The 16794-nt window shown below is 35.8% G+C and overlaps 1 protein-coding gene across 1 annotated transcript; it reads left to right on the top strand.

Annotated features, from left to right (window-relative positions):
* The first annotated feature begins 631 nt into the window (after nt 1-631).
* LOC131540807 (uncharacterized) lies at nt 632-16094 on the top strand. Its single transcript, XM_058776066.1, has 4 exons — nt 632-1062; nt 1460-1522; nt 1614-1739; nt 15931-16094. Exons 1-4 carry the CDS (start codon nt 762-764, stop codon nt 16092-16094), a joined length of 654 nt encoding a protein of 217 aa, XP_058632049.1. The 5' UTR covers nt 632-761.
* Nucleotides 16095-16794: the final 700 nt, after the last annotated feature.

The raw sequence follows: 16794 nt of genomic DNA, 5'->3' as shown, positions 1-16794 counted from the left end.
ATTAAAATTAAACGATATTAAAATACCACTCATGAAACCAATAATCCTTATTTTCTTCCTTTTATCTTCTTTCTTTCAGTGTAGTTTATGATCAAACGTATTAACATTTCTACCATTGGCCGGTTAAGAAGATCTAGCAATTTTTTCTTTGCTTTAAAACCAGCTGGTACTCTAAAAGATTCTGGTTTACTTTGTTCAACCTGTAAGTCTTTGTATCTTAAATTCGTAACTTCTTATTAAAGGGTTAGTTCACCCCAAAATGAAAATTATGTCATTAATTACCTCATGTCGTTCCAAACCCATAAGACCTTCGTTCATCGTCGGAACACAAATTAAGATATTTTTGATGAAATCAGAGAGCTATCTGACCCTCTATAGACGGCAACGCAACTGAAATGTTCCCAGGTCCAGAAACGTAGTAAATACATCGTCTATGTCTACACTGTTAGACATTTCTGTAATTTCCACAGTTATTTACTGTATATCACCCAGTGTAATACTGCAAATTCCCTTTACAGTAAATAACTGTAATACCCTTTGCATCATGGGAATTTTCTGTGATGTCAGACCCCACATACAGAGACTCACTGTATTTTTTTAAATTGCTGTATACTACTGTAACGGTCTCTTTGGCGCCATTATACTGAGGTTGTTTTATTTTCCTCATTTCTTACATTTGGATTGACACAATTTGCCCTACACCGTGTCTACAACGCCGCAACAGCTTGAGACTGACTACTGGATGTGTTACATCGCTTCTAATGATTGGAAAATCCGTTTGTACTTCGTGTCAGAAACAGCTTGAGCGCTTGGAGTATATCTGCACCTCAGAAATATACCGGGGCATCACTTTACTGTCCGCATCCACTGTAGATAGTATATATAATGGGTTCTATATTGTTGTCTGTTGTCACGCCGCGCGCCGCGCCACTCGCCTCAGAGGAAGACACGGAAGCAGCGGGGCAGCGCGGTGGGTTTTTCCTGGGGATGAACCCGCAAGAGTGGAAGAGCTCCGGAGAACATCTACGCTGTGTGGATGCACCTTACGAGAGAATAAGCAAGGTAAAAATATGTGTACGTTTGTCTGTGTGTTTGTGTCAGATTTTTGCACACCAGTTTAATCATTTACCCGTCAACATGGCGGTAACAAACTTAACTATGGTAAACTGCGCTGTCATTTCAAACGACTTTTGTCAGCTTATTGAATTAAGTTACCGAATTAAAATTGTTTTTAACTAGCAACGCTTATCTTATATTAACATTAGGTTAACTAATGTGAAATTTAGTTCAGGTGTTAGTAGTTAATGTTGGCCAGTAGCCTATTGAGAAAATAAAATCGTATGTTAGCTAGGTTAAACTAGTTTTATGGCTAGCTGCCTTTCTAGTTTTAGAATTAGTTTGTTATAGTTTTTAATAGAATTTAAAATTTACTGCATTTTTTTGTATTTGTGTTTCAAAGGCAACTGCAATGAAGCATCAAGAAAGACGGGCAGGCCAGCCACCCTGAGACTGATAATTCATGGTAAGAGAACAACTATGGTTTTGAGAGATTTGTGTATTCTGTATGAGGTTTGCCTTTTAAAAGTGTGCTATTTCTACTTCTTGTTTTTCAGAGAAGACATTTCTGTCAAAGTGGATGGTGAGCAAAGATGGTGGCCACGTTTTGGAGCAGCACCTGGGTTTTGCAGATGGCTATGTATTCTTTGGCTGTTTGTCTTTTTCCCCATTATGTTTCTGTTGCCTAAAGATTCTTTGTGAGGATGAATCCAGTGGACACAACATAATGCACTGCAAAACGTCCTAAGACAGGAGAAATGGTGAAGATGCACTGTTCCAGCATTGGAAGTCTGTATTTTTAAGTGTTATACATGCAGTGTTTTAAATAAAGAATTTGATATTTTGTAATTATTGTGTCTGTTTTAATTGAATGCCAGTAGTACCTATGTAGAGTAAAAATAAAATGAATTCTATATAAAAATGATAAAATCTAATGAAATCTGTATTAAAATGAATGAATTACAGTAGTATACTGATAAATCAAATGCAGTTTGCTACTGTAAATCTTAATTACAGTAACTTACTGGCAACAGTGTTGCCAGTAAGTTACTGTAAAAACCCTTTGAAATGTCTAACAGTGTATGTGACATCAGTGGCTCAACTTCAGTTTTGTGACGCTACAAGAATTTTTTTTTTTTTTGCGCAAAGAAAACAAAAATAACAATTTACTCAAGCATTCTTCTCCCCCGATTTACGTTGTCCGACATTTTAGAGAGTATCACAATGCATATGCATGCTTTCACCTAAGCATAACCAAAGCTTATTACACAGCTTTTGTTCACGCACGTACTTTCCCCTCGAATGTAAACAACGCTGATTACGTAAAATACGTTCTTGGGTACTCTCCAAAATGGTGGAAGACGTAACTCGGGGGGAGAAGAATGCTTGAATAAATTGAGTAAAAAATAAAAAAAAGTATTCTCGTAGCGTCGCAAAACTGAAGTTGAGCCACTGATGTCACATGGACTGTTTTACTGATGTATTTACTATGTTTCTGGACCTGGGAACATTTCAGTTGCGTTGCTGTCTACGGAGGGTCAGATAGCTCTCCGATTTCATCAAAAATATCTTAATTTGTGTTCCGAAGATGAACAAAGGTCTTAAAGGTTTGGAACGACATGAGGGTGAGTAATTAATGACATAATTTTCATTTTGGGGTGAACTAACCCTTTCAAATCTGTACTGACTTGTTCGTGGCTCATTTCATGCTTGGTGAGTTTGCTTTATTTATATTCCACCATACAAAGAATGAAAATGACTTTACTTTTGTTAACCAAAGTCCCACCTGGATTTCATTTATAAATAAATTCACCATTAGGCCTTTCTCAGAGAAAGTATCTCTATGATTGCACCCAGAACTGTCAAGATGTGACAGACAAACAAGCTCAAGTGTCTCATTAAAGCAGAGGGAAGATACTTCGGCCTGTTTTTTTATTTCAGCCACAGTAACAACAGTTTTTTAGTCTAAAAGTGAACCATTGTAATAACAGCTGCTCTAATAATATTAATGATATTATTCAATGAGTCAAAATGGGGGGAAAAAACATTGACATTAGGGGTGTGCAATATTGACAAAAAATAATATCTCGATATTTGCTGGGATTTTATCGATAATTAGACAATATTTTGCTGAGTGTGTTATTGTACTGGTACATTAAGGACTGTCGTGGACAGCTGACTCCGAAAGTTTTTGATATTCTTCATATTCTGTGTGGTGGTCAGTTCACACTGATAGAACTTAATCTTTTCCAATAAGTTTAAACTGATTTTTAAATTTTTATGAGCATTTTTACCTTTTAAAAGCCATTTATTTATAAAATTCTCCATTATCTTTTGAGTCAAATTCTTACATTTAATCAGTGAATTAGAATAATGAGACTTTTGGGCTGTTACCAAGCAAATTAAATCAGAAGTGGCTGCACCTGAAGTGACATCTAGATGTTCTCACTGTTTAATGCAAGACATGAATACATTTAACCTGAAATTACAAATACATAAATCACGTTTTCATATATTAAACATAAAAGGTTAAGTACTGATATTTGAAATTATTTAAATAATAAAAGACACTTTGAATGTGAAATTAAAACCGCCAGCAGGTGGCAGCAAGTCACTGTTAATAAGTGATTCATTGTGATTGAACCGAATCATTCAAACAGTTGATTCATTCAGGAATGAAACGCCGTCAGGTTACTCAGAGACGCAAAACAGTGCTGTGGCTGTGATTGGAGTGATTTTTGTTGCCGAAATAAAGTAAAAACAGGAAATATGGTGTCTAAAACGTAAGTCTCTTAATTAACTTCTTGTTTATTGAACTGTTGTATTAAAAAAAAAACAAAAAAAAAACATTATCACATTTGTATTCATGGTAATTCTTGGAGTGTTATTTTTTGTTACTCTTCGTGTGAAATTGATTAACCAGGCTTTATGAAGTGGTATAAATAGCCTATATACATTTTCTGCGACCATGTCTTTAATTCTGTGATCATTCTAAATGTAGTGAAAGTGCAGTGAAAGAACACACACTACACACGCACGTGCACTAGTCTAGACATCAAGTAATGAATGAGTGCACTCTGTAGGTGTTTTGAATGGTTTTTGCAAAATACTCGATAATGTCAAATTGCACATCGTTAAAACAACAATTATGATATTATCGCAGACGATATTGCACACCCCTAATTGACATTGTGTCAATGAACCTTACAGCTCATGCAAAAATGCCAAAAATTCAGCTCATGCAAAAATTACTCCCCAAGGCCAAGATGTAGATGAGTTTGTTCATCAGAACAGATTCGGATAAATTTAGCATTACAGTAAATGGGTGCCGTCAGAATGAGAGTCCAAACAGCTGGTCATCACAATAATCCACAAGTAATCCAGGAGTCACATCAAAATCCACCAGCATTTTTGTTTAGAACAGTTTTCAGTCTTTTTATAAACGGTGCTTGATCTCTGCATATTTCTCTTGATTCAGATTACTTTTTTTACTGGAGAAAACAATACTATGGATAGAGAACTTATTTTAGTCAAGAAACAATGGTTTGAAGTTATAAAACATTTATTATGTTTCAAACACACAGCTTTTCACTTTACTAGTGTCATGTGGATTGCTTGTGGATTATTGTGATGTTTTTATCAGCTGTTTGGACTCTCGTTCTTACGGCACCCATTCACTGCAGAGGATCCATTAGTGAGCAAGTGATGTAATGCTAAATTTCCTCAAATCTGTTTCCATGAAGAAACAAACTCATCATCATCCTCATGGCCTGAGGGTGAATAAATTTTCAGCAAATTAAAATTTTTGGGTGAACTATTCCTTTAAAGCAGCTTATATATGGCATCCATCCTTACATTCTATAGCACAGCGCTGGTCAGACGCTTTCAGGTTTAGTAGCCACAAGGGTTTTTAGGATATAGCCCGACCATTCAATCACCAGGACACAATGCCATCTAATATCACATTACTCTGCCAATGACTGAGTGTGATGGACTTCTACTGTGCCACATCCGGACGCTCACATCTGAAGAATGTCTGTTCAGTCAGAAATGTGTGCTGGTGCTCTTGATGGTGAGTAATAAGTACGAGGTGTACTACAAGGAACTAGCATGGGAAAGCACTATCACTATAATACTATATCTTCAGGTCAAGATCCATCTGGTTTTTGACGTATTTGTCACTACAGGGAGCAAGCATGAGCTCCAAGGAAGAATTATCAGGGAAAGAAATGCTCTCTGATCGGATGTCTGAAATTGCTCTCTAAAGTTCTGCAACAAGAATGATTTGGTTTAATTGGGTTTGGTTTGAATGGAGCTCATCAGCAGCATCAACAACACTGTAAACCATAATAAGCTACATTTTAAAAATATTCTTCCCAATTTAATTAACTGCCATGAAGTTCTTCTAACGTGGTCTTCTAAAACAGTGAACTTAACCATCAAAGTAAATTGAACTAGCTCCAAATTCAAAATATTTTTTAAATTCCATATTTATATGATAGCACATGATGACATATTGTAAGAGGAATTACAACTGGAATCAGGTCAGGCACTTAATATTAATCTCCACAAAAAATAAAACTGTATGATTTACAAAGAATTCAAAAGAGGAATGCGAGAATTTAAATGGTTAGTTCACCCAAAAAAGAAAATTAGCCCATGCTCACCCTCAAAGCATCCTAAGTGTATATGACTTCCTTCTTTCAGACAAATCCAATCGGAGTTATATTAAAAATTATCCTTGCTCTTTCAAGCTTTATAATGGCACTGGGCAAATGTTTTTTTTGTTGTTGTTGTTGTTTTTTTAACAGTCCAAAAGTAGTCAAATAAAGAGCATCCATCCATAATAAAATGTGCCTCACACAGCTCCGGGATGTGAATAAAGACCTCCTGTAACGAACTGATGCATTTTTGTACGAAAATGTTTAAATGTTATAAATCACTGCCGCTAACTGTCGTATGCAGCAACCATTCCAGGCGGATGACACAGGACATAGTGATGAATGCGGAAGAGCGGAGGAGAGGCAGCAAAACAAAACACCGGTCGCGAATTAGAAGCAGAAAACGAGGATTTGTAAAGAAAAATGTTGGAGGATTTTGATATAAGCCAAGAGGAGACTTGTTTTCTTTTGCTACCTTTGCTCCTGTAAACAAACTCACGAGACTAGCATATCTCACAGGCACGCACAACGCATATGGCTTGCACATATGACAGTTAGAGGAAGTGAGAGAAAATTATTTGAAACGTTTTAAATATTGATATTTTTCTTACAAAAACGCATCAATTCGCTACAGGAGGCCTTTATTCACCGGAGCCATGTGAGGCACGTTTTATTATGGATGGATGCCCTTTATTTGACTACTTTTGGACTGTTGAAAAAAAAAAAAAAACATCCACCCAGTGCCATTCTAATGCTTGGAAGTGCAAGGATAATTTTTAATATAACTCCCATTGGATTCGTCTGAAAGAAAAAAGTCATATACACCTAGGATGCCTTGAGGGTGAGTAAAACATGGGCTAATTTTCATTTTTGGGTGAACTAACCCTTTAAAACAAAACACAACCAACAAACACAACAAAACTATAACAAGAGTCAAAAGCCTGTTGTCTAAACCTATAAGAATATTACGCTGCCATTCAAAAGTTTGAGGGTCAGTAAAAAAATTGTAATGTATTTGAAAGAAGTCTCTTATGCTAAGCAAGGATGTGTTTAATGATTAAAAACAGAAATATTGTGAAATACTACAAGTTACATAACAGTTTTTTTTTATTAATATATTTCAAAATATAATTTATTTCTGTGATGGCAATGCTGAATTTTTAGCAGCCATTACTTTTATGTATACTATTTTACTATTGAAAGTCAACATAAGAGCAAAACACTAAAAGTGATACAAAAAAATCTATTTGAAAAGCAGCAATCAATGATTGACATGGTAAGAGTTCCCAAAAGAATTAGGCTACTTTCATTTAATAAAAAAGTTGTAATCTGTTGTAATCAAAAAAAAAAAAAAAGTTTAAAATTTTGTTAAAGTTTTAAAACAGTGCAGACTGGAGCTTGTGTATAATTAGCCGTCTTACTTGTGTTCAGTGAATGTGATGAGACTTGCTGGTGTTTGTCTAATCGATGTTCTGTTTATGTTTGCATATGAAGTCCTTTGGGCCCTGACCTCAGCCAATGATCTATGATGCAGCCAGCTGGAGAGAAACTGCTGTTGTTCACTGCACAATCATTCCTGTATGCATCAATCCAGTTTGACATTGCAAAAGTATATGGATAAAAGTATCTTGGAAACCTTTTACCATGCTGTCTTCATCACATAAATTACAAAACATAAGAACCATAGAAGTACCAAAAGTTCCCTGCCATAGATCCTACATACATCATTTGTACATTGGCATATTTAAAATGACATCGGCTTGAGGCCAAATTTATTAACAGTGCAAACCCTTTTTTGGTGTTAAAACCTATTGTCAGGACAGTGAAAAATTAGCGATGAAAAAAGCATAGACAGTTATTTTTGAGGTTTATCTTATTGCATAAGCATTTGTAGTTTCCTTTTCTGATGCAAAATTTATGGGAGGAGAGTATTTAAATAAATTGTGCAACATAATTCACTAAGATTTGCAGTAGTGGATTTACTGGTATTTGTCAAATGCTGTGATCCATTCAAACAATGCCATATTTTAGATAGACTGATGCAACATCCTGAAAAGCTATGAACGAAACAAAAGGTAAAAAAGGTGCAGCACCAAGACAATGTTAAATATGGGTCAACAATAATGCAATAAAGATAAACATGGTTTGTGCCAACAATTATTTTTCTGCTGTGATTTATTGACAGCTGAGATCAATATTATTTGAACTGTTTTCAATATGAAAATCCATCAGAATTATGGTAATCTAAACATTGTATATAATCACTTCAATAAGAGGAAATGATAAACGAGTATATATATATATATATATATATATATATATCCATCTATATATTTTCCAAACCATTTGTCTTTTCTTTTTTTTTTTTACTATTTATTAAATTCTTTTTTTTCTTTTTTTTCTTTTTATCTAAACCTCTTACTTATAGAGAGAAGGAGAGAGAAAGAGAGAGTGACATAATTATATTTATATATTTGAAAACTTCAGATGCAAAAACCTTCTGAGATTTTTGTTTTAAACAAGCATTTTTATCAGCCTCCTATGAAAATAACATTGGAAATTTTCGAAAATAAGGCATTCATTAACTGAATAAAACATATGCTCTGCCATTAAAGTGAAATTACTGAATATATATATATATATATATATATATTATGAAGAGTTCAGATGCAAAAGCCTCTAAGTGCCATTTGAAGTTTTCTTCAAAAATGAGCATTTTTATCATGCTCAATTAGGTTCAGTAATTTCACTTTAACGCCAATGAATAAGTTCTTTTGTTGCCATTAAAGTGAAATAACTGAACATAAACATAGCAGCCTGATAAGAAAAAGAAAATTTCAGATGGCACTTAGAGGCTTTTGCATCTGAACTCTTCATATATATATATATATATTCAAAATTTTGTCAGAATATTCTAATCAGGGCTGTATTTTGTTCTTGCAGTGCATCTCTCCTCTACACCTTTCCAGCAGTGCGGTGGGATGTTTTCAGAAAATGATGCATGTATATACACCACTCGGTTTGCTCTTCAATCAGTTGCCCATCACACTGGAACACCCTCGAAAGGATGTGGCTGTGCTTTTGGGTGCAGTTTGGCTTGAATTAAGCTCAGTGAAGCATGAAAAGAGAGAGGAAAGACGTGCATTGCTGAAAAAAAGAGAGAGAGTGAGAGAGAGACCCAGAGATGTTATGCCTCAGCCTGTAGCTGCATGGAAATAGACCTAAACACACCCTGTTCTCTGGTTGTGGGTATGTATAACAATACATTTGTCTGTACACACACACACACACACACACAAAATCATATTTTGAAAAGCGCATACGCTTTTACACGCACACCCATTTTTGAATTACTTTGAGATGAAGACTTCCATTTTAAATTTGCCTGAAGTGTAGAAGCACTTAAGTGGAAAACTAATCATAAAATCATTGTCTGTGCAGATTGACATCATTATAAAGAGTTCTCAAACTCAAGCGTGAATTATAATGTTTCGTTTTCTTGTAAGAAAGAGCAAGCTGAAGAATATTAAACATATGATTTATGCTGGCCCAGACTACGTGCTCAAATGAGAATTACTTGTCAGTATAAACATTCAAATACAATTGCAAGTGCAGTAAAGGAATCATATTCTATACCACAGCAGTTTATTTTCTCCACCAAAAACAGGATATTTTACACACTCTCTCTGACACTGAATTGGAAAGGCTGTTTTTGCAGCCGTACCTTTCTACGGTTCTACATGAAAATGACCATGATCCATAAAATGAAATTATAAGGATTCAAATATCAAGAAGTAAGAGCCATAGAAGTACCATAAAAGCAGCCTGTCGTAGCTCCTTCATCAGGACATCCACTTACTGTATTCAAACTGACATTTGACTGATGTCAAATACTGCGATCAAATCAAACACTGACAGATTTTGAGACTGACTGATGCAACATACACCCTCATCCTGAAAAACCATGAACAAAACAAAAAGTACAAGAAAACTGCACTAAGACAACATTAATTATGAATCGAGTCTTGCTGCAACAAGGACCTCAATATGTTTTATACTGTGAATAATTGACTGCTGAGATTTGTACTATTTTAATTATTTAATATTTATTATTTTAGTTTGAAAAAGATGATGCAATTTAATACAGATAACTAGAAATAATTCCTAAATAATATTAAATTCCAACAAACCAAACCAAAAACTAAAATTGCTACATAAAATGTGAAAAAAAAAAGTTCTGAGAATCATTGACAGTTGAGATTGATTTAATTATTATTACATTTTTATTTATATATTTTATTATTATTATTATTATTATTATTATTATTATTAGGACAATTGTCACAATTTCTAATTAAATAATATTGATACATTTCAGTTTTCTAATTAAATGTTTTAATTAATATTTTTATGATGGATTCCCAAATTTTAACATTTAAAAAGTATTAGGCATTGAAAAGTAGATAAATAATAAAAATAAAAAATTACTTATTAAAAATCTTCTGTGAATTACTGAGATTGATATTATATTAATTCTTGATTTATAATTAATTTAATTATATTTTATTTAAAAATATATTATTAATAACAAATAACTATCACAGTTATTAATAATTAAATAATATGAATACATTTTGGTACTCAATTTAAGGAAATTATGTAGTTAATATTTTTTAGGATCAAAGTCAATATGACAAAAATAAAAAGACTAAAACTGATAGGCCTACATAAAAGGGAAGAAAATAGCAACGTTTTTTTCTTTCTTTCTTTTGTGAGACTGATCATATTTGAGTTAATTATTATTATTTTATGTTTTATTTAAATATATATTTGTATTTATAATTCATCATAATTACTTATACTAATACATTTTAGCGTTTAAATTAAAGACATTTTGAAGAAGAACTGCTGCACTTTTCAAAACATCATCTTCCCGCATACACATCACTAAAATTACTCCATAACTACATTTACACCCGCACATCGCACAGGTGCCTGTCAACACCGCTTTCAATACAGCCAACTGATGGAGGCAAGAGCCACATCTGCAGCAAAAGAGTGCTGTGAATGGTGCTAATCTATCAGGAGCCGAGATACGGCAGTGGGATGCAGATGTACATTAAATGAAGGTAAAACGCAGTCAATGCAGCCAAGCAGTTGTGGATATGATTTATAGTTATTCACCAGCAGACGGGAGGGAGATGGTGTGGGAGATGATGATCTATGAATGAAAGATTTATGGTAAGTAGAAAGAAACACATCCGAGATCACTTTCCCCTCCTCAAATTATTGCTGCATTCAAGTCATGTCAGAATGATGGTATTTAGGAGATGAATGCACAACAATGTCAAAATTACCAGCGGATTGCAAGGAGGTTTTATTGAGCCCAGACTTTCTGCATCAGGGGATTGTCAATTAAAGGAAAAACATGCCAGAAGTTAATTGTTATTAGTCATAATTGAGTTGTAATTGTGAATGTTGACTGCACAATTTAGCTGCATTCTGACTACTGTTCATGAAGAATAGCAATATAGCTTGGCAGAAAATATGAGACGGCAGGCTTATGTGAAAACAAAAATCTCTGTGATAGCAACCTAAAAAAAAAAAACATTAATAAAGCATCTAATGTGCTTCATTTGTTCTTTATTTTATTGCTGTTTTAAGTCGGCAGCCAGGTGAAAAGATACAAATATATTCCAATACATCTTATTCACAATGACTTGAATGCATATCATTTTAATTATGACTTAAGCACAAACTTCCCAGGAGGAACTGAAATCAGCAACATCTGTCACTCATGTCAAGAAGGATAATGATGCATTCAATCCAAAGCTGTATGAGGAATATTCTTACTAGATGTTGTTGTTTACACAATACCATTCAAAATTTTGGAGTCAGTAAGAAATTAATTATTTTATTCAACAATGATGCATTAAACTGATTAAAATTGAGACGTGTTACAAAAGATTTCAATGTGCAAAGATTTCAAAATGCAAAGATTTAAATTGCCTTTGACATCCATGCTTTTAGTTACAATGGATGTTGATGTCCCTTTTGAAGGGGATTTGCAAACGTGCCCGTCAGGTCCTTAACACTGCTTGTTTAATTGATCTCATGAAACATGCTCACTCATAACTATTTTTAGTTTGGATCTGATTTCTTTCTGCAGATTTCCGGAGTTAGCATGGGTTTGAAAATGGCTCCAAGTTTTGCATCCTTATTTTGTGGGATGTTTGAAGAAGTTTGTATTTAATCAACATCTAATCCATTTATCAAATGTATTGTCTTGTGGAAACGTTACATTGATGACATCTTTTTTTTTTATTTGGAGTGGCACAGAATCTCAGCTTTTAGAGTTTCATGAATTAGTTAATGCAAGCAGTGATACTTTGACATTTACAATGGATGCCCAGCTATATCAAATACATTTTTTTAGATGTCAATGTGATTCTTATGGAAACTGGACTTGAAACTAGTTTGTATCATAAACCTACCAACCGTAATACGCTCTTGCATGGATCATCATATCACCCCGTTCCTCTGAAACGTTCTCTATTTCCCAATTTAATCGGATTCGCAGAATCTGTAGCAGAGACAAGGACTATCAACAGCAAGCTGAGATCTTGGCAGAAAGATTCAGGCAGAGAGCATATAAAGAGGAGTGCATCCAAGCCGCCGCAGCACGTTTTAGTAATTCTTCCCAACAAGATTGCCTGGTTAAGAGATCTAAATATAAAGAGCAGCATGCTAATTGCTTTATACGGTATTCCCCTTTGGCAAAAAACATTGATGGTATAATTCAGAAATATTGGCACATCGTTGAGAGTGATCCCAAGTTGCAATCAATTTTGATAAACCATGGTCTACAAGAGATCTCCCAGTTTGCGCAACATGCTGGTTAGAGTGGATCTGTTGGTTACACATTGTTTGAGTAATATACCTTTTGCCAATTTTATGTGTGGTTGCTGCCAACAATGTAATTTTACATACAAAACACAAACTTTTAATCCTCTCTCTTCTGGTAAGATTTTTAAGAAATGGGGAAAACAAGTAGATAACTCAAAACTCGTATTGCTGAACATCGATGTGCAATCAGACAACATGACCCTAGAAGTCCAGTTTCACATTATTTTTTAAAGTTTAAACATTCGATTTCTACTCTACAATACATTGGCATTGAAGCAGTCAAATTACCTCGAAGAGGGGGTGATATTAACAATCTCCATTTAAAACGTGACGCATATTGGATTTATACTTTGAACAGGTTATCTCCTAATGGTCTTAACGAAGAATTTGATATTCGCCCTTTCCTCTAATTGTAACAATGATTTATATGATAAAATCGACCTTATGCTATATTATATTTTGGTCTTGATGTTGGTTTTGGTTGTATTTTTGCATTTTTTTGTATGCAGCTTTGAATATTTTGCAGTCAGGTATTTATTGAAATGTATTTGCCGTTTGTAATTCATTTTTGTTCTCACTTTTATGTGATTTGCTTATTGCCCTTTTGTTATATGATTTCTTGATTGCCCTGGCGGATTAAATTTTTTTTTTTTTTTTTTGTTGTTGTCATGTGGGCAATCATGTGATTTAGGTCTGTGTTGTGTATATAAGGGCAGAGTCATGTATGTGTCCATTGTCTGATGAAGAGTGTCTAAGCTCGAAACGTCACCTGTGGTGAGAACATAAATAAATATTTTCCTATCGCTGGAGCTGTGGTGTGCCTACTTTGTTTTTTTGGTTCAAAAGATTTCAATGTCAAATAAATGCTGTTCTTCCCGAATTTCTGATTTATCAAAGAATCCTTAGAAACAAAATGTATCTAAGTTTCCACAAACATATAAGCAGCACAGCTGTTTTCAACATTGATAATAATAAGAAATGTATCTTGCGCAGCTAATTAGCATATTAGAATGATTTCTGAAGGATCATGTGACACTGAAGACTGGAGTAAGGATGCTGAAAATTCAGCTTTGAATCACAGGAATAAATTACATTTTAAAATATATTCAAACAGAAAACTGCTTCAAACTTTTGAACACTACTGTATTTTATCTCATCTTGGTTTTATAGGTGTATGATGATCAGAAGAGATCTTTTACCACGTTTTACCCACCTCCCAGAAAACGGCTTAACAAACTCATTTAGGTGTTTTTTTAGGTGTCCGGTATCAAGTAATTTTTTTTCCCTTATTGAATGAAACCAGTATTTGAGTGGCTTCTTTAAAATGTTGCTTGCTCATGATTAAGCTACTGATTATATAAAGTAGTTCAACTTTATTTAGCTTCTCTCCAACACATTTAAGATGATAAATGTGATAAATGACAAGAGGGGTGTCCAGGATGCACTGCAGCATGAACTTAAATGCACTGCAGGAGAAATTTACAGTCTGAAAGTCATAAAAGGAGACAAAACTCTGACTTTTGATGGAAATGTATCTGTGTGTGTGTATTGAAGTAGTGAAGTAACTGTGTGTGAAGGGTACCCAGGTGTCACAGGACTGCTGCAATCTGCAGATCCTGCCACAGACGCAGCCATCAGCACCAGCATCCTCCCCTCCCTCTTCCTTCTCCAGGGTCTTCACCCTCTGATGGTGCTATCTCATAAATTCACTGATTAATAAGAGCTGTGATCTTGCTGTTTCTCTCTCTAATCTATTGAACTGACCTGCCTACTGGTGCTTTTTTTTTGACCCCGCAAAATTTTTTAGAGTCGGATCCATTCTGAGCCTTCAGGGAGGACAGAGCCAGAAAAAAACACAATGTTCCGTCTCCAGGATTTTGGGTTTGATTTGATGCGATACCAGGCTCAGGTCAAGCGTTTTCAGAAATACAGCTGGCCATGTTTCAGGCTGGATGAGCAAATTGCAGGTAGCCTTCTCTTGAGCCACCGGAGGTCCCAGGGGGGTGCAGATAGTTTACAGGGGGAAATGCCTTCATGAGCATTACCAAACCTTGCTTATGTCTGTACAGAATACATGAATAGAGGAATACGGCTGATTTCAAAGGCTTTGGAGGTTGCGTGAGCATCTTTGACTTTGATTTGACCTCCATATACTGCAGTGCTTGGAAATAAAGTTACAGTTAGACTCAGGCTGTCTAATTTCTACCATCCTGATATGGGATCAATTCAATTCAATTCAAGTTCATCTGTTTAGCTCTTTTTACGATACAAATCGTTGCAAAGCAGCTTTACAGGAAATAAAGGTTTCTACAATATATTGTAGAAACTTAATATATTTAACTTATGGCAAAATTTGGTAATTCTGTATATTGTCTGAGAGTTGGCGTCATCTCTTCTCAGGTGTTTGGTCATCTCAGATCATTTAAGGGTTGGATCCAGACTGAAGCTTCTGTAATTCCTTCCCGTGGCAGAAACAGAGAAACAAACAGAGACATAATTAGCGTAGCTGCTGTTCCATCCAAGCAAAAATGATTTGTTCAACCCAAGCTATATAATAATGTGCGTTTGATCAGATATAACTGCAGTACAAGATTATATGATGTATTATGTGAATGCTTGGCTAAAGAGATGTGTTTTTAATCTAGATTTAAACAGATAGAGTATGTCTGAACCCCGAACGTTATCAGGAAGGCTATTCCAGAGTTTGGGAGCCAAATGTGAAAAAGCTGTACCTCCTTTAGTGGACTTTGCTATCCTAGGTACTACCAAAAGTCCAGAGTTTTGCGACCTTAGGGAGCGGGTTGGATTGTAGCTTGGTAGAAGACTAGTTAGGTACGCAGGAGCTAAACCATTTAGGGCCTTATAGGCAAGTAATAATATTTTGTAACTGATACGGAATTTAATAGGGAGCCAGTGCAGAGACCGTAAAATTGGGGTAATATGATCATATTTTCTTAACCTGGTAAGGACCCTAGCCACTGCATTTTGGATTACCTGTAGCCAGGGGCGGACTTAACCAATAAGTGAGGTAAGCGGCCGCTTAGGGCCCCGGGGAATCAGGGGGCCCCATCTGATATTGCTGAAACATATTTGGCAAACGCTCCAGTGTGAATTTGTGTTATGGAGAGCCTCAAATGTCAGGAACCATGTAGTCACTGAACAGTGGAGGCAGATCCTTGAAATGTGACGCCCCATTTGCAACCTGTAGACTTGAGTCAAGAAGAACTGCTGAAGCGGGCAGTGGGAACATGCCCCAAGTAGATATTAAGGTCCTTGGCGTAGAAGTATCCTGTCTCTTGGGACACAGGCAGCCAAGTTAGTACGATATCAGAAAGTTTCTTCCAACAGCACTTGGGTGGTGATGATGAAGACATGCTTTCAACCGCTGGATGGCTCAAGATTACTGCCGCCAACGGACTGGACATCCCGTACTTGGGATATCTTGAGTTGGAAATAGAGACTATGGGCTGAAAGATCCCAAATTGCGGTTTCTTAGTGGTAAAGGATCCTTCACCCTCCTCAAAAGCTGTTTCTTGTATTGTGGGTATGAACATCATAAGTCGGTGCAGATAGTGCAGTCTGAGTTCTAGGCTCTGTTGCAAGGGGGGCTAGAGACTGATTGGAGAAACGTGTTCCAGCATGTACAGACCTGTGATGTTCATAAGAGTCGGGTGGCCCGTGTAGCAGGGAGGAGTGTCGTCCATGTGCCAGCGGCCTCCATAACTATGGTAATGGCAAAAGGATGGCTGGTGAGTGCTAAAGGTGAATGCCAGTGGCTGCTAGAGCAGACACACTTACCGTTGCCAGGAGGTTTACTGGTTATGCCAACAGTAGTAAGCTCACACCATAATGAGGGCCCAGTCCAAGTTCTTAACATGTCTAATGAGGATGTGTGGTTGCACCCTAGGACTCGCACACGGTGTCCTGTTGCAAGTAGAGTTGGTGGATAATGACCCAGGACACGAGGTAACATTCCATCGCATTGCTGCTAATGCCAAAGAGATTTCTATGGGGGCCAAGTCACCATCAAATCAAGAGCAGTGGTCTAAAGTGGTATCTCAGCTGGACATAGGAGGTACGGTGGAGCAGCATGCAGAGTTGAAAGCATTATTCGCTGAATATGCTCATGTGTTCGCCCTGGAGGATGAGGATCTCGGGTTCACGTACCGAG

This window comes from Onychostoma macrolepis, chromosome 05 (genome assembly GCF_012432095.1).
Source record: "Onychostoma macrolepis isolate SWU-2019 chromosome 05, ASM1243209v1, whole genome shotgun sequence".
In the NCBI taxonomy this organism is placed as follows: Eukaryota; Metazoa; Chordata; class Actinopteri; order Cypriniformes; family Cyprinidae; genus Onychostoma; species Onychostoma macrolepis.
Note: the sequence above shows the minus strand (reverse complement) of the source record. Positions and strands in the feature narration are given on the sequence as shown.

What these genes read in the sequence shown, in the direction of transcription:
- LOC131540807 (XM_058776066.1), top strand. Translation starts at nt 762, where the DNA reads ATGATTGGAAAATCCGTTTGTACTTCGTGTCAGAAACAGCTTGAGCGC. An exon ending in CTTACGAGAGAATAAGCAAG is followed by an intron (nt 1,063 to 1,459) that starts GTAAAAATATGT and finishes TGTGTTTCAAAG; the next exon opens with GCAACTGCAATGAAGCATCA. An exon ending in CCTGAGACTGATAATTCATG is followed by an intron (nt 1,523 to 1,613) that starts GTAAGAGAACAA and finishes CTTGTTTTTCAG; the next exon opens with AGAAGACATTTCTGTCAAAG.